Raw genomic sequence first — 24,828 nt, 5'->3', positions numbered from 1 at the left:
TAGTCTTGTTTTCGATTCAATGAACTCGGAATCCAGTACAAAACTTTGAAATTAATAATCCTTTGATGGCTAAATAATAAATAAATAAATAAAATTAGTCCCTTAAAGTATATCCACGTCCTCAATAGTCAAGTACTAGTTAAAGAATGAGAAATTTTTGCAATACAAATTATTTGAGATTACACTCAATGAAGCATAGAAAATCAATAATCAATAATAATTATTAATTGCATTTTTAAACAATATTACTCTTCGCCAGTTGTTGGAATGACACGAGCCAGACCTTGATTCATATGGAATAGGGGTTACTAATTTCCCATCTTTTTGGGATGGAAAATGAATCGACATCTCGATGTGAGATAGTCTTTTCAATTTGAATTGGGAAAGTACGGTGAAGTTCATCTTAATCGTCCATTGAAGAATAAAAGGAGAATAAAGCGCCAATGGCACGCAAAGCGCAGGTAAGGATATGAATTAAAAAAAAAGGTGGAGAAGAAGTAATCGAACTCATTTCCTTCGCTTCCTTGGCCCAAAGCAATGAGAACTCCCCAATAAAATGGAAATTAAGAATCTAGAAAATGTTTAGTCAAATAAAGTTGATAGGGATAAGACTTTTTTTTTAGCACAATTGGAAGTCAGGAAATTCGAATCACGAATCTCGTAAAAATAACATCTAATATAATATAATTTTTTTAGCATTAAAAATCATGGTAAAACAAGACGTTTAATATGTTTATAAAATTACTTTATAAGACCCCAAGATGAGCCACAGTCTAAGTGGCATATAAGTACATTGGGGTGTTTGGATTAAGAAGTCGGGAAGTATGGTGTAGGAGAGGAGGAGTTGTAAAGGCCACTCCTTGTTTAACGAGTTTGTGGGTTCCATTGCTAAAAAAAATATCAATTTTATATCTTATTAGCTTCTTATACTATAAGTCGCATGAATTCACAACTTCGTGACTTCATAATTCCATGAGTTCACAACTCCATTACTTGTTCCAAACAATAACTACAATGTCTATAGTTAGAAACCTTCTTACCACTAATTGTACTAAAAAAATTATTTTATAAGTCAATACGATTTCAAACTTTTTTTTTAATAAAATATAACTTAACTCTTTTTTAGTAAAAAAAATATAATTGAGTGTTTGTATATAATGTTAAAAATATTAAGAATTTGTAATATTCAGTTTAGAATGGGGTACTGAATGATCTTGAGGACATGTAAACATGGTTAAGAAAGTCTTTATAGGAATTGATAGCTACTACTTTTTTTTAGTACAATTATTACCAAAATGAGGATCGAACCTCCGACCTCTGTGGAGGAAGGTTATGTCAATTATCGTTGAGCTAAACCCACTTTCACAATTGATAGCTACTACCTATACTAATATGATATACACTTACTTTTCGGTGAATCAATAATAAAAACTTCAAATTTAAGCGTGTTTCGCTTGAAGCAATCCTGTCTTTGGTTTCTTCCTATGAATTTTCTTAGGCAAAATATGATGAAAGGACCATTAGTTGCCACATACTCAAGTGATATAAGACATGTACTATCGAGGCCTTATTTTATATATTATTTTTTGGAAGAAACAAAACATGTAAAATTTGAACTTTCATCTAAAAAATCCTCATACATCATGCTTCCTTTCTTTTCAAGTTTTCATTTATTTTGCACCTAGTTGGTGGCCTCTCTTTTTCTTGTGCATTTTAATTTAATGACCAAATGAATAATGGCATCTTTTCAATAGTAACTTAATTATTTTGAGTTCTACTTTAACTTTATTATTTTGAATTACTTTTGAATTATAGCATTTCCCTTTTCTTTCTTTTTTTTTTTTTGAGGTCTAGCATTTCCTTATTAAATGTATTAAATGAAAATATGGCTTTGCTTTCTTTTTTATTTATCATTATTCATTGTTTTTTAAGTTCATCGATCTATTTCGAAATGTATTTTACATTATTTATCATAATTTATGTATTGATGTGTACCATATGGATACTTGATGAATAAAATTGCATTATTTCCTCTTATTTAAAGAACTTAATTTCTTGAAAATAATTTCAGTTTGTAAAACATATATTCAGTAAAAGTATGTCTGAATACTCAATTTTATTAGTTTCTTATTTCTTTTTGTATTCTATGAGTGAAATATTTTCTCGGCTTATCTTTGTATGAAAAATTATAGATTTGTACATTTTCGATTACGAGGCTACTGTGACATATATATCGTGACTCGCGTATAGGTGTTACTAATACTTTTAGTGGCGTTTTTCTTTTAACTTTCACTACGCATTTTTACGCATTATTGAAACTTACTTTTCTTGTAGTATAACTGTTTTTATTTTTGTTAATATGAATACATCCGTCAATCCCAAGCATAATTCAGTAGATATAGCATCAATTATACCATCCAAAAGATTGATAGTTTGATCCTTATCAAACTATCATTGAATTCGAGAAAAAATATACATGGTTCAAATAGGTTAAAACATGTCTCCGACCAAGAGGTTAAAGATTTCAATCTCTTCTATATAACCAGTTATTGGATTAAAAAAATACATTGTCAACATAGCATTAGCACATTTAAGTGATTAAGATATTATTTCTTTCTCTGAGATGAAATTTTTAAATCTTCGTTCCCACATTTGTTGTCGCTTTTTTTTTAACATTTAAAAATCTATTCTAGGTCTTAAGAAAAAGTATTAAAAATAGCCTCTTAATTCATTCTTTGCCCCATACAAAAAGGGAAAAAATAAGGCCTAGATTCAAATAGGAATTTATAGACTTATTTACTATTAGGGATACATGCGAAGGGACAAAAATTAAAAAAAAAAAAAAATTACATATATATTTTCATTTTTGAGTTCACCAATGAAAGTGTAGAATCAAACTTCTAATCTTTTAGTCAAGTTTGCAATATTTTAAGTCGAACATGTATGATCAATCAAATTTGACAAATTCAATTTATATTCAAATATAATATAGAAAAAAAAAAAAAAAAAACCTAAGTGACAATTACTTTATGAAAAAAACAATATGTTGTATTTATGGTGTTATAGAAAATATTCCTAAACTTTGTATCTTGTACTTTGATTCAAGAATATCCTAAATTCTCAAAAGTTTAAGTAATATCCTTAAACTTAAAAAGAAAAGTTAAAAAATATTTTTACCTTTTATTTATAACATAAATGCTTTTTTTTTTTAAAAAAAAAAACCTTTGAACTTTGAAAATTTCACTAATACCCTTAAACATAATTTTTTTTAAAAAAAATACCTTTGAGTAATTAGAAAGAAGTTGAAAAAAATACCACTTTTAACTTTCAAAAGTTACATTAAAATCATTTATTGTAAAAAAAAAAATAAAGGAAATGTACATTAGAATATATATTACGAGTACGAAAAAAAGACGATTAATAGAGTATTGTAGAACTGAAAGGAAGGAATGATGGAGTATATAGATCAACTGTTTTGTCCATATACAAGCGAAAGGGAATTTCTTAAACCATTTTTTTAAGAAAAGTTTATAAGGATATTAATACAACATTTGAAAGTTCTACACTATTTTCTCAATATGTTTCATTTGTACACTAACGATAAAGAAAATTTTCAATTTTTTGGTTTACCATTTAGGGGTATTAATGACACTTTTCAAAGTTCAAAAACATTCTTGAAACGAAAACTAACCGTAAAGATATTTGTGAACTTTTTTTTAAAAAGTTTATAAAGATATTAAAAAAAAGTCGAAAGGTTAAAGATATTTATGAAATAAAATAAAGTAGAAAGTGGTTTGGTTTGGTTTTAGAGAATATTATTGAATTTAAATGGAAGGAAATAAATATATAGAGTAAAAGTAAAAGGGAAAAGCAATTAAAAGGCAAATATGAAGAGATGGATTGAGTATTGAGACACCGAAAGTTGAAGAAAAAGATCACAAGTTTCTTTCTTTCTTTCTTCTCATAGAGATTTACCAAAACAAGAAGGATTTGTGGGCAACCCATTTTCTTCTTTTTTGCTTCTGCAAGATTTTCGTGACATTTTCTACCTTTTATTTTTATATGCCTAATAACTAATAATAATAATATTCTCGAGACCTTTTATATATACATATAATGGTAAAATTATTGAAAATATTTTCAAATATAGTAAAATGTTATTGTCTATCAGTGATAGACCGTGATAAACTTCTATTACTGATATTGATAAATGTCTATTGCAGTCTATCATTATTGATAGATAGTTTACTCATTTTTCTTTCATTTACAATAAGTGATATGAGATTGTGATAAATATTTTCAAGTATAACAAAATGTCATTGTCTATCAGGGATAGATCGTGATAGACTTTTATTACTGACATTGATAAATGTCTAACGTAATCTATTATTGATTGTTAGTGACATTTTGCCATATTTATAAATAAGTTTTACTTATTGTTCTTTTATTTGCCATTAGTGATATGAGATTGGTTTATTTTTCTTGCTCATCTCTCTCCTAGTTGTATGCATAAAGAAGGGAAAAGAAGAGGTGCCCAATGCATGTTATTGTAATAAATAGACTTCAATATTTTTCACACTCTTTTTTGGTTTAATTAAAAGGTTAGTTTGATTTTTAATTTTTTGTGTTTCTAACATATGTTCAAAATTTTAAAAATTAATTGACCTGTTAGACATGTATTGAATTTTATGTTTAGTAGGACTTTTAAAATTTTAATTTTTAGATCTAGTAGGTTCGCGAATTTGAAGAAATATCAAATAATTAAAAGACTATTTGGACACAAAATTGAAAGTTTAAAACATATTAGACAACTTTTTAAAGTTTAGGGACCATAAATAAACACATATAAAAGTTGAGAGACATATTAAACATTTTTTAATCATATTATTTCACACACATATTTATATTTTAAAATTTTGACCACTATTTTCATTCTTTCTGTTTTCCATCTTTAAAAAATCAAGCTTAGTAATTCTCCCTCTATGTCTTATTGTTAAATAATCAATATTCTTGGAACTTTTGATGAACTCTAAATAAATTAAACTAGGGTTTAGCTACGTTTAGAACCTATTTTTCAAAATTTAAAGGACCATTTTAAATATAAAAAATATTTAAAAATATGACAAAAAATTTTTAAAAGTGTTTTTTTTGGAACTTTTTGCTATAAAGCGTAAATATTTTTAAGATTTTTTTATTTACTAAAATTTCCCATAATATAATTCTATTTTCCCGAACAAATGTTTGGTAAAGATGGGTTTTATTACTATACTTTGAAAGTTATTTTCTTTTTCTTTATAGTATTACTAACTAATTTAATGACACTTTTGTTGATAGTATAAGTTCTTTTTAGATTTTTTTTAGTATAATAATTATTGAAGGATACGAAAGTCGAATATCTAACTTCAAAGAAATGATTGCATGTCAATGTTTTTAGTATAATAGAAGCAAAAAAATCAACCACGGATCTAATATATGTTAGTGTTGCTTGTTTTTGCAGTTAAATGTCAACGATCTCACTAAACTAAATTCACTTGATGAAATAAAATATTAGAATATATCATTTACTAATGATTCCATCATAGTTTTGTCTTAATTTTTTTTGAAATTAAGAGAAACGAGATCGAATCATAGCTCTTTTTGTTTCATAAACCTATTTCGAAAATAGTTACTTAGCTTTCAAAAATGTATTTTTTTTGTTTACCAAATTTGGTTGAAATTAATATATATATATATATATATAATTGAAAAAAAAAACAAAAGAACAAAATAATTAACCTAGTAGGCCCTAAGGTTGTTAGTATTAAAGAGATTGGTTTAATTTCAAAGGTTTGAGAAGAAAAAAGAGATTAGAAAGCCATGTGTCATATGAAGATTTGATTTAGAATACATTGATTCAATTGATTCATTTCTTTTAAATTCTTTCTTTATATGTATTATTCTTTTTCTAATAATTCTCATCATATCTAATATAATCTTATTACATTTTATTATTTTCTTTCATGATTTGATATAAGGAATAACATATTGATATGTTAGATTGGAAGGCTATGAAATTATTCTTTTTTATTAAAAAAAAAATCTAACATTCTTGTAATGCATGAATCATTTTCTTTGACAATTTGGCACAATGAATTAGGGAACATATTTATTTTAATTTTAAGGTTGATCTAATTTTCTTTTAATTAACTCATGGTTATAGAAATTTCCCTAATAAATTTAGGTAATTGAGGTTTTTTTATTGCAAAAGCCAAATTTTGTATAAGTAATGATTAAATTGTATAGAGAAATAATGGATTTTAGAAGTCTTAATCATGCTAATTAAAAAAAAAAAAAAATTGATTCAAATTTTTTGTGGGGAAAAATTTAAACTAATTGATTCATATAAATAAAAATTTAAAACCTATTATAAATTTTAAACAAGTGAAAAATAAAGCTAGAGAAAATCATACAAACAAAGATGAACAGGTAAAACCACAAATTTTAAAATGTAGACTCAATAGTGCTCTAATAAATGTTGATTATTATACAAAACTCAATCCTTAAGTCAAACACTAAACTAAATTTATGAAATTAATATGATAGATTACCAAACTTAATTAAATTCAAACTTTTCGATATAGGAGTAATTGTAATGAGTAACACTTTTAGATATAATATTCAAATGTATATCAATATTTTTAAGAATTGCAAATGTAGCAAAATCTTAGCCTATAACTCATAGATTACAAGGACTAGATTGAAATTTTGCTATATTTGTAAATTCTTTTACATTTGTAGTATATCTACTAATACTTTGGGCATGATTGTTATATTCACAATTACCCTTTCAATATAAGAGTGAAAAGACACCTTATAATATATGTTAATAAAAAAGTAATTGATTAGTATATACAATTATATGAAGGTTGAGAATTCATTAAACTCTAAACTTAAGGAAATTTGAGAAATTAAATCTAAATATTATCACATTTTTTTTTTGAGAGAAAAAGAACATCTCTCTTCAATTGATCTCCCATTGTAGTCAAACCCTAAAATTGAAAAAAGTTTAAATTGAAAAAAATAATAATAATAACAAAGTTGTTAGAACATTGGTGACAATGCCATCATCTCCTCTACTTGAACAGCAGTGTCATCAAGCAGCCATTTCTCAAGAAATGACAATGGAGGATTATTTTGATTGTTATTTTCACTTCTATTTTGCTTAATATTATCATTCTCACAACTTTCATAACTCATCTTCTTCTTCATCTTACCAACTTCAAAATTATTGTCATCATTGTTCAAGTTCTCGGCCGATGCGATGGACGACTCGATCTCCTTCCCGACTGCTAACCCGTCGCCGCCATCTTGCTCGGTTTTCGGTTTTAAGCCTTGGATGGAAACCATGGGACAATCTCCATCATGACTTTGTTTCTCGTGAAAATAGAATAAATTCTCGTTGTTGTTATCGTTGTCATTCTCATCGTTTTTCTTTGGAGAAGATCTCATCCATCCTTCGAGTAGGCGCGAGATATTCTCGGCACTCGAGTAATAAGTTGACGACGACGGCGAAGCGGTGGAGGATCGATTCATGCCGAAACATGAGGCGGCGGAGGAGGAGGTGGCGGAATCGAAATCCAAGGTTGTCCTCTTGGAAGAAGAATCACTAAAGAAACCCTTTGAGAAAAATTCAGAAGTTGTTGAGTGATGATCTGAAGCTTTGGAAGTATGAGGAGAATTATTATCTTCAAAAGCAGATTTGAGCTTCTTCTTCAAGTGAGTGTTCCAATAGTTTTTAATATCATTATCCGTCCTTTGTGGAAGATACGAAGCTATTGCAGCCCATCTGCAAAATAATAAAATGACAAAAATTTGTCAAAAATATGAATAAATGATTAAATTAAATTCATCGTCGTAACATATATCACTCTAAAATCTTTCGAATTAGTGAAAACATTTCAACATCTAAAATATTATTTCCTCCCCCATTTGATAATATAAAAAACAGAAATAAAAATACTAAAATTTTCAATACACAAATCTCGACAAACAATTTTTTTCTTTTTTTTGCATTGAGTTCAGTTCAACAATAATTGACCTGACCTTCCTATTTAAAGATCGAAGGTTTAATCTCCCACTCTACTATTGTTATACTAAAAAAACAATTTTATTATAAAAAAGAGAGAGAGATTGATGAAGATAATTACTTGTTACCCAATAAAGCTTGCAAGTGGATGATCATTCCTTCTTCATGAGGAGTAAAGTTACCTCTCTTGATTCCCGGTCTAAGATAATTGGTCCACCTGAGCCTGCAACTTTTGCTGCATCTCAGGAGACCTGAGAATAGAATAAAAGATTAAATTTACCGTAATCCATTAGATCGAGAAAGTGAGTAAGACCCAGATCGATCTCGAGGACAGAATAAGAGAGAGAAAGAGATGATATATAATACCAGTGTTAGTGGGAACAGATCTCCAATTACCAGGGCCATGTTGTTGAATGTAAGAGACAAGAAGGATGTCCTCTTCTGGAGTCCAAGGACCCTTCTTGATGCCCACTTTATCACAGCATGGAGGCCTTCCCATGCTCTCTCTCTAGTTTCTCTCTCTAAAACTTCAATTTTCAACTCAAAAACTCATATTATTATTGTTGTTTGTTTTGTTATATAGATAGAGACTTCTCTCTCTCTCTCTTCCCCTCCAAATAGTGTTGTCACCATGTGATTGCTTAAATACAGATCATGACTTAACTCAGGTGTGCCAAACCCCAAAGTTTTTTTTCTAAAGGTTAAATTACAAGTTTAGTGGTACGAGAAAAAACTCCGTTTATATTTGTTTCGTACGTCTTCAACTTTGAAAATGTCTAATAAGTACTTTTAGCTAACACAGACCTGAAAGTTTAGATTGTGTTCGATAATCATTTTGTTGTTTTTTTTATAATTTAACTTTATATACATTCTATTTATTGGGTTTTGACTAAATATTAGAAGAGGTGCTTGTTCTACATTTGAAAAGTTCAAGAAAATAATGAGTTTCAAGCAATAATAAAAGAAGTCTATACTTTCAGTTTCAACACATTATCCTAATATGAAGCACTTTTAGTTCGATATATACTAGTTCAATTGTGTGAGTACAATAATACTTTGAGAGATGTGATATATTGTAGCTAAGGACAGAGAGATTTTGATGTGATTGTAATAATTTTACATAGTGATTTTTTTTTTCTGTTTCGTGGTTTTTTCGCCTCACATTAATTGATCACGTGTTCCCAGTTTTTTTTTTTTTTTTTTTTTTAATTTCTCTATTACTTTTCTACTTATTTTCACGATCGTAGTTAGATGTTTTCCCCAAAACTACTTCCACTCATATTTTTCTATGTTTTGTTATTCACTTTTTACTCATGTTTTGAAAAATCAAGTTTAAGTCTTTTTTTTTAAAAAAAAAAAAGAATAATATTCAAAAAGTAGTTTTTATTTTTAAAATTTGACTAAGAATTCAAGTGTTTCTTTAAGATAAAGTGAAAACTATACATTTCAAAAATAAAAAATAAAAAACAAAATTGTTATGAAGCGTGACATAGTGACTAAACATTTGGTTAAATTATAAATTTTGAATATGGATTATTATGTATTTGATTTTGAGATTCCTATTTTGTCATATGAATTATGTTTAGGTGGATTGTGTGGATTGAGCTAGCTTCTATTTCATCTACTCCATGGTTTAATCAAATCTTATGTATATTTCTAGATGTTATTATATTGAATACATCAAATCTTATGTATAATATTATTTTGACTTTTCATAAATATTTTAGAATTATATTTGAAGTAAAAATCTTTGAATTTCTCGAGTAGAAATTGGGACTAAGAGTAATATTTTAACCGTCGAAAGTGTAAGAGTACTTTTCAAACAAAGATCAAAGTTCCCGACTTTTTTTTTAAAAAAAATATAACACTATTTCAAATTAGTTAAAATTTATACCGTATGCATATTTAATGGTCATTTAGTCTTTTCTTTTTTCTAATAATATTTGTGCAGTTGAGAGATCCAAACCTCTAACGTCAATCGTTATATGTCTAAACCAATTGAATTATGTTTCAAATGGCTTATCATTTAGTTAATAATTAAAAAAAAAAAAAGGTTGGGAAGCTTAATAGTAAGAATAAAGAGTGAAATAGCTTAGGCTTATTCTTATGTGGCTTAAATTTTTTAAAAAAAATAAATAAAAAAAAAAATAAAAGGTAAAGCACATTTGAAGTTGTGAGACTATGGAATTTCTAATATCACAATCTTTTCTCTCTCTTAAATTTATTTCTATTTCTATGGGGACCTCAAATATTTAATGGTGCATCACTGAGATGTCAAACTGCAAAATGGGATTAAGACACTTCAATTTTAATTAGGAACACAAGATAAATATCTAAAAGTTAAAACTTGTTGTGTAAGTAAAAATAAATCTCTTATACCATAGTATGAAAAAATTAAACTCACACTAATTTTCAAGTCACCTTTTTTAATAGCAAACTATGGATTAGAGACTGAATATTTTGTTAGAGGTTTCTATTTTGGATATTATTGAATCAAAGGATGATCTAATGTTAGGAGTGAAGTGTTCTTTCTTATTATTATTTGTTGGGGGTTGCCCCAGATTAAGGCTTGATGCCCACGACGGACCTAAGTCCAAGGAAATTTGAGAGGCAATATGTGAAGATGCACCTCTCAAACAGGAAAAAATCAAAGCCTTAGATTCTTGGTCCACTGACCAAACCGGTATTGGGTTACACTCATTCAAGTATTCTACAGCCTCAAGTTCCATAAACAATGTTAACATCATCGGAGTTATATGTAACTATAGGACTATTAGAGGAAGGACACGATAGATAGCCCCATTCAACCTTCTAAGGGAAAAATTAAGAAATTAACAAAGCAACTCTGACTTCACTTTTGTGTGTTTAGTTTAACTATACAATCCCTATACGAACTAAGAGTAGTTAGCACACTAGTTTGAAGATCTTTAATGTAGATCGACTCGAAAAGTAAGACTAAACCAAACGAAATGAGTCGAAAGTCAAGCCCACGAAGAGTTCGTAACGACGACAAGCACATGCTAAAATTTACGTGTCAATACTATTTTTTATATCGCGTGTATATGTTAATATCTCACTGAACTCTAAAAAGATTTTGCTGAAATCACATCATTAATATTTAGGCTAAAACATCATGTTAATCTTTACGACTCTGAATTTTGTTAATTAGCATATTCTGAAAATATGAAAACATATGTTCTCATGGTGTCTTTTCTCACATGGAAATTATTATTATTACTATTACTACTAATACTGTTTAACATTGATCAAAACAAACTTTAAATGACAATTTAAGATCTATTGAAAGGTTTTTTTTTTTTCTTGAAAAAAATTATTAAAAGTAAAGGGACTAGATATAAAATTGATTGAAAATAAATTAACTAAATTTAGACCATTAAAGAATACCTAAAGTATTTAGGAACCAAATAGTATTTTAATCTAATATTTAAAGAATAAAATTGGTTGAGAAAAAATTTATGAGGAAATTGAGCTACTACATAGAATTCAAGGAAAAAGTATATACACAAAGCACTGACTTTACATCTATGTTTACCTGTAAAGAAGACAGATAACAGATAAAAATTACTAAAGTTCATAAACTCAAACCAATAAAGATATTGGTTTCACATGAAGATTGAACAGTAAGAGTAAATGTAAGCTTCAGCATAGCACTGACCCTATTAACTTCAAAGAAATAGATTGTTTTTATATATCAAAATTTCTTATATTTATGTTTGGACATGTTCATACATTAGAGAGCTCTTCCTTTTTATTAAAGGTTCAATGACCCAATAAGGCAGGTCACTCACCTCTTCCCAAAAGATGCATGGGACATATTTTTCAGCTCCATTCCAATAGACAATAAACTGCTGGTTCTATCTGCATTCGTGAATATGATATCCATCAGCTTGACCTTGTCCCATAGAACAACTTTGGTAATTGAGCAAGAATCTCCAACACTTCCTTTCGTCATCTGGACTCCATAGCATGCTTTGATTCAAGTCAAGATGCAATTCCCTTGAGTTGGCTTGTTTGTACGTTTATTATCACGAATACGATGCCCGACATTTTTTAGTGATATGATGTTCATTTTTTCTTGCTTCCTCGCAACGTTAGTCCAGTTGGAGTCGACCTACTAGTTGGCGTGCTAGATATTCCTTCCTCGTATATGCATTGTGTCGAACACGAGGGAGTTGAGGTAATATTCTTGAGATCTACCCACATATGCATATCTTCCCCAAGTGCTCACCATCATTAGATGCCATGTCCCTTGGAGTCTCTGAACCCACTCTAGTAGCTCGATCCTTCCCAAATACGACTGATAACTCATCATAACGAGGGAATGACTTGTTTATTCGGATGACTCTACATGTCCAAACAAATATATTAGCACCAATAATAGTTTAATATATTTTAAATGAATTTGTAATGCTACCCTGACCCATGCATCAAATACTTCCCCGTTCATACATGATATTCAGACATGAAATGACACGTTTATACAACCCATATATGATATTTTTTCATATGAATGAAATTTCAGAGAATAAAATGAGAAAAAACATATCCAAGTAGAAGCAAACGAAGACAAAAATAGAGTAAAAAATGGGGACAAAATGAGCAAAAACAAAGACAAAAACATATCAAAGAAATATTTCTCAAAGAGGAAGAAACGAAGAAATTCATGCAACAAAAATACAGATCGAACATGCATGAATCAACATCAACCAATTTTGAAAAGATAGAAACAAACCTTTAAGTAGTTGTCTTCCCCCACCAAGCTTTAGGCACTAGTTGTTCCCTATCAAGCTACTCCTTTGTTATTTAATCTCAAATCAATCATGCCACGCCACAACATGGAAAACAACAATGGCGAGGGAGATGAGAGAAGTGAGGAAGAGGCAAGACTGATGTTTTTGAGTTTTCTTGAAGCAGCTAGAGGAGTGAGGAGGTTAAGGGTCACAGACTTAAATAGAGTAGCATTTAGAGAAGAGAAAATGAGCAATTCAAATTTTGAAGATAATGAAGGAAAGAAGAGAGAATAAATGAGGGAGCCATTTTTGCACCAGAGACGAAGAGGTAGACAATATAATCTGCCAAAGAGAGGGAGAGAAATGAAGGGTGAAGGGGAGTACCTTGGTGTGAACTTCAACAGTGAATTAGTTTTGAAGTCCAGACTTGGGTTTAGTTTACCATGAGTTTCTTTATCCGTAGGCCAAATGGGGAGTGGACATATTTCCTTGGATAAAAGAAGTCCTTAATGACAATCTTCCTACTGATTTTTAAAATTCCCCATTTGACTAAAATGTAGATTTGCATATGATGTTGACATAACAGGTCAATCTTATTCTTACTCTGCACCCAGTGCAGAACACTTCGGCAGTTACGCTCATCTCAATTGTAATGCATAACCATCTTTAGTAGTTCCATACTAAGCAACTGCCCACATGTTGCGAGCAGGCTCATTCTTCAGCAGGCAATGCTCCCCAAGTCATGTACTGCGTAACTGTTTTACCTTGCTCTGATAAAAATTGGTAATCAAGCATATATTACCATATCAGTGCCAGTTCACAATCAAATTTTAAGCAAAGATGCAATGTTTACCTTACATATAAGGAACAGGTACCAATATAGGCAAGAAAGAAGAAAAGATTATCTAAGTAGAGCACGTGAAAATTGAGGCATAAACAATACTGTAGTCATGAAGAGCTACAAAGAAGAAATTTCAACTACGAATATAAAATAACCACAAGAGAACAAGCCAGTTAATGTGTCAAAATTAGATCATCTCAGGTATCGAATGAAAACAGAGGTAAGGCACAATTTTCACAGTGAACTCATACAAAAGTAACCTAATTTTGTCTTCCAATTTATTTATGAAAACAAAAAGCGGACTATATAATCTTTATAATTAAGTATATAAAATATAGATCAATCCAACCAAATTATAAATCAATCACAAGAAGAAAGGCTCCCCTCCCCTCAAACCCACCCCCACCCTCCATATACATGCTACTTATGGAGGTCAAAGACTCAAAGTTCAAAAGAACATCAAGTTCCATACATCAGATAATCTACCAACGAACAGCGAGCATCCCACGATCACACTAGGGAACTTTCGTCAAAAGAAGTATGAAGTATCCTAATGAGTTTATCTAGTAAAAATGGGAGAAGTTCTAACATCATGTGAAAACAATAACAATGGTTTGAAGAAGAAAATTGTTAATAGAACATAGTGCACACGTTAAAATTTATGAATACATGTGGAAGCAGTTAGATTTCTTGGTAACGAAATCATCATGAGGATGAAAAAAAATATTTAAACTGACAATCAGAAAATTTTGAAGCATAATCAACAAGCAAGGACCTTACATTTATTGCATCCTTTGACCTCCTCTTGATGTGAGATACATTATTACTGCTATCTATAAATTTATGATCCTTTAGAGGGTGGTACTTCAATGAAGTTAACTCTTCTTTAGCTAAGTTGAGTCTTTGTCTTTCATCTTTCTGCGGCAAGCAGTATTAGAAATTAAAATTACAGTTCTTATCAGATGGAAAAATAATGTTTCCACATTTAAGACTTACAAGTGCTTTCCAAAAAATAGCAATTTGTTGCTTACAAATCTTGAGCTCCATATCTAGAGTCCGAGACCGAGAATCAACAGATACACTACATTGTTCAACAATTTGTGTTTGCCTTGCCCTAATGACCTCAGGCTGCCAGACGTTCAAAGCTACTGTTGCTTCCCTGAGATGACAAAACACAATTATCATATCTAAAAAATTTGACTCCTAACCGGACTAAACATTTTAGCATTACACGTGAAGGGGTAAAAAGGTTCAAAAAGTTACCAAGACTGGACACACATTAGACAAACGAATCCACTCGGCTTTGTTATCAACAGATAATCGAAGTACCAAGCCAATTTTTCATTGTCTTGGTGACCTATGCTGACCTAAGCATAGTTCGAACTTATGTAGGCAATATACCATCCACCCAAGAGGTTAAGGATTCGAAATCCTCGCCCCCACATGTTGTTGAACTCAAAAATCTAGTAAGATGGTCCAATTGAATTTAGATACAATGACAACAATCAGTTATTATGGTTTCCTCCTTTTACCCACTGCCTATAATACTCAACGAAAGCACAATTCCAATCAACGATTTTACTAATTGCAAGCAACCAAGTTGCACAAGCAAACAGAAAATATTACTGAAACATCAAACGAGGAAAAGAACAGGAAATATTACTGAAATATTGAATTAATTGCCGAACACTACCTGACTGTGCGTAAATTAGACAATTCCGTCAAGGTCGTTGTCAATTTGTTGGTCTCCACCATCAACCAATTCTCTAATTCACCAAGCCTTCTATAGTGCTCAGCTATTTGGCTTTCCTTTCTAAGCACCGCTCTCATATGCGCCGCTTTCTTCCTATTTCTATCTCTCTCCAACCTAACCAGAAAAAAATAATAATAATAATCGTCATGAAGAGAAAAGAAACACGGACTCTCCAATTTGTTCCAGCGTAATCAGATTAAACAGACGCCATTAGAAGAGAGAAATTCAGAGATATCGTGCAGCTCATGAATTCTTCCTTGTACCTGATTTTGTAAAGGGACTTTGAAGAGGAGGCGGAGGACGGAAAAGAAGAAGACGATGAAGGGTAATCGGAAGAGAGAAGATGAGACCACAGACAGTCATCGTCGGAGAGGCGGCGAAGTCGAGGAGAAGAGATGGAGACGCAACAGAGATCTTTGTAAGTCAAAACATAGCTCTTTACACCAACTTCGAGAATTTGTGTCCATAGCTCAACTGGCAATTCAGACATTTTCGGATTAGCAAAGATGGAAAGGAACAGTCTCAAGAAACCCTAGAATCCAATTGCAGAGTTCATCGGACCAATCTCTATCACCGACTATCCTTATCCTCCATTCCTCCTCTCCTTTTTATTTTATTAAATTAAGCATCAAACTGTTCTTTCCGCAAATTTGTACGGATGACTTCTAAATAATCCACTGGAAATTTGACCCCATTCTAAAAAAGTGCTCGAAATTTGATCTTCTATTTAGGTCAATCGCATGTGGAAAATATTGTTTTAATCCCAAAAAACGTAGATGAGGTCAAACGTAATTGAGATTTCTCGTACTTTTCTCTCGTTCCTTTATCTCGTTTTTCTTGCTCCTTCATCTCGTTCCCTAATTCACGTTACTCTCCTTCATTTTTTTCCTTGATTTTTTCTCTTCTTTTAAATTCTTCTCTCCCTTCTTTCTCTCGTTTCTTCCTCTAGCTTTTTCCTCGTCAATTTTGTAATTTTTTCCTTTATTTGAATTTTCACTCTTACTTCTTCCTCTTGTTTCTTGGTCTCACTTTCGCTTCTTCCTCTCGTTTTGATTCCTCCAACTTACATCTTTGATTCGAGAAGAAGAAGACATCGACATAAACAAAAAAAATATCGAAAAAGGAGGACAACTGAAGAAAAGAGGGTGAGAAGGAAATCTTGCTGGAAAAAAAAGCAACATAAACATAAATCGCCAGAAAAGAAAATAAGGAAAATCGTTGAAAAAATGCATTATAAGTAGAAGAAATCACTGAAGAAGAAAAAAAGGAAAAAAAAAAGAAGAAAGATAGAAAAAAAGAAAAAATATATATGCAAAAGAGAAAAGGGATAAGAAAGAAGGGTTAAAAATGATAAATTCACATGGTGATAACATTTATAGAAGGCCGAAAATTGACCAAATTAAAAAGTGAGGCCAAAATTCAAGATGACCTCTAAATAGGGGGCTATCAATACCAAATTTCATATTCTTTCTTTCATCCTATCATTTTAATCCTAAACTTTTAATTTTATCTCTTTGAACTTTAAATCTAAATAAATGTATCAACTTACACCATCAATTAAGGATCTGTTTGGATTAACTTGAGATAAAAATGATTTTTTCAAAAAAATCATTTTTATTTAAATACTTTTTGAAAAATAATTAAAACCGTCGACGAGCTAGACAAGGTTGACTATGACTAGTTCATTGTATTCATAGGTGTCCACCACTACCTTTCCTTGCTCTCACCCACATTTTAGTTAAACTCAAATTTCTCACCATCAAAGTTGCCAAGAGTGCTATGATCGCCACCACTTTCAATGACGTTGGAGTTGTCCATGGAGTGGGACGAGGTTGAGGATGTCATTCCCTATCCTCATCCCCACTCTCCATTTCATTTCCCATCCCTGTAAAATTTCCTACAGGGATTCCCCATGGGGAACTTACGAGTATCAGGGTCCATGGGAAAATATTCCCGTTAGTTTTTTTTTATTTTTTTGAAAAAGATGAATTAATTTAAATTACTGATGTGGAAAATTTTTAATTAAATAATTAACTCTATCACTAAATTATTTATTATAATTAGTTTTACATATCAATTTGAATTTAAAGATAAAATTACTCAAATTGTGGCCTAAAAAAATAAAAAAACTTTTTCTAGTAAAAAGAAATAAATATAAATCAAATTATTCAAATATAAAACCTAGATTCAAATATTCAATTTAAACATTTTCATTATTTTGATCAATAAACAATCAAACTTGAAATTTAAATGTAATATTTATATAATAATAATAATTACATAACATTAAATAGCTATATTAAAAAAATAAATAGAGACAGAAAAATTGGACATCTTTAGACGTTGTCACTGCCACTAATAGCATGCAAGAATTCATATGCTTTGCGTGGATTCTACTTTTGAAAGTAGAGTTTTTGGTCTTCATGATGCTGGTCACACATTGTTTGGAATGACTTTTTTTTGTAATTTTTTTTAAAGATAATTAAAATAGTAATACATAGCTTTAAACATGTGCAGAAAAATTTCAAATGGTGATTAAAACAAAGCTTTAGATTGATACATTTATTTAAGTTTGAGGTTTAAATTGATGAATTGAAAGTTTATAACTAAAATTGATATAATCCCCTAGTGAATGAAAGTTTAAGATTGAAGTTGATACAACCTAAGTTGATACAACCTACCAGAAGTTTATAGTAAAAATGATTTTTCCTCAAATCTATGTGTTGTTTATATATTTGACAAGTCCAAATGCATCCAAATAGATAAATCACATATAATTTTTTAAGACTTGACGTTACGACCGCACTCCACATTTGTTGAACTAAAAACTAGTCATTATTAATTCTCTTAAATCAAACTATACTGCCAATATAAATATATATTAATGTTTAATACATCAATAAACTTTTAAAAAATGAATGCTCGTTAACCTAAATATAGTCCAACTAGTTAATGCTCACACTCGCAATCAAAAGTTCGCTCAAATCTCCCCACCCCAACTTGACAATGGAAGAAAAAATAAATAAATAAAAAGTGAAAAGCTCAAATCCATGCTCTCACAATTTGCCATGAAGGAAATAAATCTCAAAATATCAAACTGATCGAATTTGCTATGCTAGAAGTTGTTTGGGGTAGAAAATAGCAGAGCTCGAAGCCCACGTATTTCAAGGATTAGAGGCCATAATTCAATAGAAACAGTACCAAATTATCATAGATTGATCTCGTGGTAAATAAGGAGGCATGACATTGATAAAGGCTAAGAGGTTTCAAAAGGCTTTTCTTGTAAAGAACAGAAATGTCATTAAAGAATGTAGAAGGATCTAAAACACCATGCAGAAAGAAAAAGGACTTAACAACCAAAACGAACAAAAGAATCAGAAAAAGAGGCTATACCAACTGAAAATAAGCCCACGTTGCAAATATCTTCTTTCATCTGTACAAGCATATAAGAATGTCCCTATGTGGAAAGAATTGATACCATTTTGAAAGAACAAGATAAGGACATTCTCATGCGTGTTCAGATTCTACTACAACCCATCATAAAGGAAGGAAACAAAGCTTTGCACCTTCCATAGTCTATACATAGACCACTCGCCAAGAAAACTGCGGAAAAATGAGTCATTAATAAAAAAAAAAATCATGTTGTGCAATAGAAGGTTTCACAGACAACGTGAAGTGACAGATAATGCTATATTTGGAACCAATTAGATAATATCCTAAACTTTGGACGTAATGAAACCCAAATCCTGTTATCCTACAAAGAAATCGATCTACCTGTAAGTTGCCTGTTAAAACAGTATATAAAACACAATTTCAGTGGAAACATACAACTATGTTCTACAAGCTGATTCCTGTTCGTTTTCTATGGAAAATCATAGACTACAAATGATGATTTCAAATGTATCTCTAAGCTTGAGAGAAAGCAAGCCATGCTAGGCAACAAGCTAAAATCTATAAGGCAGCTCATTACAGTAACTCTCCCCTGCTGAGAACAGAAAAATGATAACAAAGGAGGATAATTCTCTATATCAAGTCATTGTTTCAAAATAATAAAAATAAAAATAAACAGGAATTGACAATAATAACTTTGCCGAAGTAGTAACGGTAGGAAGAATTTACCTTTTTTTCAGTACTTGTGAGTATCTGGACCAACTTACACGTACCTCGACTAATCTCACGAGACAACCTGCCTGATCTTACAATATTTGGGTGTCAAGAAAACTGGTAAGATGTTACAGAGAGAATTTAATGAATGAAACATCTTTTCCCAAAGCTGCTCAACATCTCTCTCTCCTCAGAAGATAGATGGACATGGCTTGATGAATCCATAAATAGTTTTTCTGTCAAATCCAGGATGAAGGAGCTCACAAAGCCTACTGACCTCACATTAGCTCTTTTGATGATAGAATGTGGAAAGACACATATCCCAGGATAAAGAAAATTAGTGTTGGGCACTCAGCCACATAAGCATTAATCCTCAAGATGCCATCCGAAGAAGGCAGCCTCACCCAACCATTTCTTTCATCTGGTGTAAATGTGCTGTAAAGAAGCTGAAACACAGGGGCACTTGTTCATCTCATGCAATTTTGCTAGCAAATTCTGGAGCCATATCGATGGAATCTATTAACAGCCTTCTTCAGGAGTTATTGGTGGGGCATCCTTTCAAGAAGGAAAAGGAAATTCTCTGGCCCTACTCATTAGAGCCTCCCTCTGGTGTATTTGGAGATAAAGGAACAACATGTTTTTCAATGAAAAATTCCCGGTTTTCCACAAATTACTTAATGATGTTTTGGTTATGGCCTTATCTTGGTGTATGTGTTATTACATGTCTTTTACAAATCTCCCCTTTTGATGAGTTGGAGGGTTGTTTTGTAACCCTCCCTGTGTGCAATCTCCCCTTTTGTATATTTCATCATACAATTGAAACATTTATTCCTCGACGACAAAATAATAGGGGGGAAAAAAACAGTACAGCCCAAGATGGTTGTCAGCCGTGTAATTTTGCTGCATAGGCATTCAAAGACAATTTCAAAAGACCCACCCCCTTATTTTCTATTCCTGCCCTTTTTGTTCAGTCAAACATAGAAGTAGTATGTGAATTTGGGATTAAACTGCGTCTCTATTTTGTATGAACAGAGAATGAAACATAAATTTACGAAGAATACAATTACAGAAGAAAGAGTAATTGAAATCTAATTGAGAACTTAAAAATCACTATGATGACATGTAGTAGCTTCTTTGAACAGTTTAGATATGGTGACCTGTAAGCATTGCTGAGCTTAAAATCTACCATCAAAACATTTAAGATGCACAAGGAGAAAAGGAATTCGATATGAATATATTCATTTCCACTGTCATTAAATCCAGTATCTATGAAATCATCACCTTTCCTAAATTGGGATTTAAACTCTGGGGCGGCAAAAAAGTAGAATCAGAACATCATTAAATTTGTGGCAGTTCCAACAACAAACGGCTCCATAACTAACCGAGTCAAGAAGTAAAACATGACACCCAAAGTGATAGATATGGGAAGTGCAGGCAGAGCTCGATGACACACGGATAACAAAATGAGAGTGCATCCAAGTCCTGAGATGATAGCAAGATAACAAGCATAGACTGTCATAAGATCATACATTGCAGCTCTACCCACGAGGACACTGTAGAACACAAAGTCCCCAAGACCAAGCCTAATACCTCTACTTGTAACCTCAGTTTGGACAACCCTTTCCATTTCTATCTGGTTTCGCAAACTTGGCAATTCAACCAGAGGAGACAATTCCCCATCAACATGGATTTCCGTTTCTCTGTTACCGAAGTGGCGTCTCATTTCTGGAGTAAGAACTCCAGTTGAATAACCAGATGATCCACTATCTGATGAGTGCCTTTCTCGACTGTAACTTACTAATGGCGACCTTTCCCCTTCATCTCCATTTCTTTCAACCTCTTCACTCCGAAAATTCTGATTGTCAGCAGCAGGGCGATCAGAATTACGAAGGTTTTCATTCCCATTACGGTTCAAATTGCTATCTGGACGTGCCTGAAGCTCTATTGATCCAGAATCTGAGACCCCAGCAACTAAAAGTCCCAATCCCCCCCGATTCTCCGGACCCCTTGACACTGTAGGCCGAGCCTCATAAACCAGAGCGGGAAGCTCTTCGTCCCTGCTCGAGGCCAACTCCACCAACAGTTTAAGAGGTCCACCAGGTGCTAAAACAGCCACCAAATCATAAAGAGCCAAAGCTACAAGCAAACTCCAAGTAGTCCACTCAGGCAGCTTGGTGAACCAAGCAGCCACAATTATCCCCAAAAACACCATATACGATTGCCTCATGATGATAGGGATTCCTCCTGAGAACACCGCCAGCACTCCCACCACCGTAAAGTTGAACAATAAAATAAAACAAGTAATCGAATCAACCGGTATAGAAAAATGCTGGATAATAGACAAGAAGATGGAGCCTCCCATGGAACCAAGCACGAAAAACGCAGAAAATCGCATGTAATTCTTCAAGAAATTGGTAAAGTTGTAGTAGTAAAGAACAACGAGAAGGAAGGTAACAACGGCGATGAGAATGACGAAGACCAAGGCATTGAGAAGGGCACCTTCGAGCTTCTGAGCGGTGGAATCGGAAGGGGTCTCGAGGTAGACGAGATTGGCGGCGGTGCGAATCGAGGCGGAGGCGAGAGGGTCGGCTGAGGAGAGGGAATAGACCAATAAAACGACGAGAAGCATACAAATTGAAACCGGAGACATGACGCCGATGATCTCGACACCGATCGTCTCCAGTACGCTCGATTCCATGGCGGTGGATCCCGGCGACGGCGAGTAGTTTGGGATAAAATCAGAGATTCTGAGTTTCGAGTGCCATTTCAACGACTTCCGAGGAGGGAGGAAGAAAGGGGAAAAGTCATGTCTCTTGTTAAATTCAATTTCTTTCCTTTTTTTTTCTTTTTTTCTTTTTAGTTACCTTCCATGCTTTTTTTTTTTTTTTCCCTTATAACAGAAAAATTGCATTCCATGCTTCTTTTAAGACAATCAGAGCAAAATAGAAAGCGAAACGAACTATAACATTACATCATGTGAAACAAATATAGAAAATTATTTGAATAAGAAGTAAGAAAAACGAACTCATGCTTCTCTAAAGCTTTAGACGTAAGAGAGTGTATCAGAACTTGGAACATTTTGACATCACTGAACATGAGAGAAAAAGATAACTCCTAAAACACAACCCTAAGTCTTTGCCTCCTTAATAGAGTAAGAGACTTATGTGATATCATCCGTAATGTTATTCAGCAAGTTGATAAATCTGCCTCCTTAATAGAGTAAGAGACTTATGTGATATCATCCGCAGTGTTATTTAGCAAGTTAATACCTTTATGTAATTAGATTCAGTCAAAGAGGTTTGAATGAAGAATTCAAGAAATGCTTAGTTTCTAAAACGCCACCTCAAGTGGCTGCCATTCATAAGAGTAATGAATGTAGATGAGCAGATCTCCATTGTGTCTTTCTCATTGGAATCCATCTCACCAATTTGTCTCTCCCGCCAAAATGTAGATAACTTATAACAGGATTTTAAGTGGCTTTTAGTTACCTTCCCTAGGAAGCCAAGGGTCATTGTTGAGGTGAATTAACTTTCTATTATTGACTTTCCATCGGAAGTCATTCTCAAATAAAGATCAATCCCATAGAATGATCCATCAAGCACACAAAGGATTGTTGCTCAAATTGTATTAAGAAAATCATTAATTTTGAAATACTTACCTCTAAGCACCTGGGTAAGAAGACTACTAGGCCTTTTAATAATCTGCCAGCTTTACTTGGCTAGCATAGTCTGATTAAAAATATGGAGATCTTAGAACCCAAGACCGCCATCCTCCTTTCTAATGCACATACGAGACCAACAACTCGCCAATGGATATTTCCTTTTTCACTGGAAGACCTCCATCAAAACTTTGCAAAGATTTGACAAATTTCATCACGAACGTGTTAAGTGTGGGTGTGTACGAGTTGGATTGAGAGATTTTTTTGGACTAACTCGAAAATTCAAATTGGTCGGATCAACAACTCGTGAATAGGGTCTCCATCCCATCACAACCCAACCTTTTAAATTCGATTTCGGTTGAGTTGGGTCGGGTCGTCAAACTATATGATCACATACATAGGATTATTAGGATTGCAATTTGGTGGGACATTGTCATTTTTGTTCTTAGTCTTCCGGGTCTGAATCATGTTCTTAAGGAAAAAAATCCCTAAGGATCTGTTTGTTTTAGTGATTCTGCCGTGGAATTTTAGACAAACATCGAATCTTCTTACTTATTTTAAGTAATTTGACTTTTTATAACCCAAGATAATAGTATATGTGGAACTTTAAAACTCACATCTAATGTAAGTTTTTTAATACCTTTATAGTATGGGTGGGATTTTATACCTAGCCGATGAACAGTAAAAAAATATAACCTAATTAATTAATAAACTAATTGCAATTAATAATTACAATAATTTTAATCAATTCTTTAATATAAATTATTCTTTATACTTTATATATTTCAATTAATACATTATTTTTAACTATTTAATATAAAATTTTATTATTAATGGTTAATATTCTAATTAATTTATATATATTTAATTATTTTTAGTAATTAAATTAAATAATTCAATTATGTTTAATTAAGGGTTGTTTTCAACTCTAGAACAATGAGTCAACTTATTTACAAATATAGCAAAATGTGTCAATGATTGATAGTAATAGACACTGATAGACATATATCAGTGTTTATTATTGGCACTAGTAGATGTCTATTAATGTCTATTAGTACTTGGTAGACAGTGACATTTTTGCTACATTTGAAATTACATTTAGCAGTTTTGTCATTTAAACCAATTACTTTTGAATTAATATTTAATATGAATATTTATTTATTTTTATTTTAAATGATTAAATAATATAATATAAAAATATATTAAATAAATTTAATTTTTATCTACATTAAATATTCTCTTACATCAAATTAAGTAATTATTTAATTTTTTTTTCTACATACAATATTGGTAAATCAAATGTATATATTTAACTTCTAGATATTAGTTATCTTAATATCTAAATGCAAACATTAATTATCTTAGACATTTAAAAGTCACATATTTAAATCCCAGATATTTGATATATATACCCATGAAACAAAATATGCGATCCAAACCGGTCTTAAGAGATGTTAAATAAAAAAAATCCCCATTAGTGAGATTGAAAAAAAGAAAGAGGAAAAAAAATGTATAATTCGAAAGGAAACGTCCACTTGAAAGTTCGTTTAAGATTAGAGTTTCTAGTCTAACATCAGCAAAGTGAGAGTGGTGTGAAGTGAGATTCACCTCGAGAAATGTTGAATTAGAATGTCTAGACTTTTATAAAGCACAACA

General features: G+C 31.5%; 3 protein-coding genes across 6 annotated transcripts; all 3 read right to left on the bottom strand.

Moving 5' to 3' along the window:
• Positions 1–7,029: 7,029 nt before the first annotated feature.
• MYB60 (myb domain protein 60) lies at positions 7,030–8,693 on the bottom strand. The gene is made up of 3 exons (XM_039026712.2): positions 8,432–8,693; positions 8,187–8,316; positions 7,030–7,825 (listed from the first exon to the last, which is right to left on the bottom strand). Exons 1-3 carry the CDS (start codon positions 8,562–8,564, stop codon positions 7,081–7,083), a joined length of 1,008 nt encoding a protein of 335 aa, XP_038882640.1. The 5' UTR covers positions 8,565–8,693; the 3' UTR covers positions 7,030–7,080.
• Positions 8,694–11,750: 3,057 nt separating this feature from the next.
• LOC120074033 (F-box family protein) lies at positions 11,751–20,004 on the bottom strand. 4 transcript variants are annotated; one of them, XM_039027011.2, is made up of 9 exons: positions 19,530–20,004; positions 18,804–19,013; positions 15,674–15,884; positions 15,351–15,524; positions 14,654–14,816; positions 14,438–14,575; positions 13,201–13,586; positions 12,819–13,000; positions 11,751–12,430 (listed from the first exon to the last, which is right to left on the bottom strand). In XM_039027011.2, the coding sequence occupies exons 2-7, from the start codon at positions 18,853–18,855 to the stop codon at positions 13,557–13,559; spliced, it is 768 nt and encodes a 255-aa protein (XP_038882939.2). In that variant the 5' UTR covers positions 18,856–19,013; positions 19,530–20,004; the 3' UTR covers positions 11,751–12,430; positions 12,819–13,000; positions 13,201–13,556. The 4 variants fall into 4 exon arrangements, with proteins under 4 accessions (XP_038882939.2, XP_090168300.1, XP_090168299.1 ...); XM_090312174.1 differs by having other exon boundaries at positions 12,819–13,586; XM_090312173.1 differs by lacking the exons at positions 12,819–13,000; positions 13,201–13,586.
• A 723-nt stretch (positions 20,005–20,727) lies between these two features.
• LOC120074222 (Presenilin-1) lies at positions 20,728–22,398 on the bottom strand. Its single transcript, XM_090312172.1, has one exon. It carries the CDS (start codon positions 22,210–22,212, stop codon positions 20,842–20,844), a length of 1,371 nt encoding a protein of 456 aa, XP_090168298.1. The 5' UTR covers positions 22,213–22,398; the 3' UTR covers positions 20,728–20,841.
• Between the last annotated feature and the right edge of the window lie 2,430 nt (positions 22,399–24,828).

This window comes from Benincasa hispida, chromosome 3 (assembly GCF_027475165.1).
Source record: "Benincasa hispida cultivar pf3 chromosome 3, pf3_genome.v1.1, whole genome shotgun sequence".
NCBI classification, from domain to species: Eukaryota; Viridiplantae; Streptophyta; class Magnoliopsida; order Cucurbitales; family Cucurbitaceae; genus Benincasa; species Benincasa hispida.
Note: the sequence above shows the minus strand (reverse complement) of the source record. Positions and strands in the feature narration are given on the sequence as shown.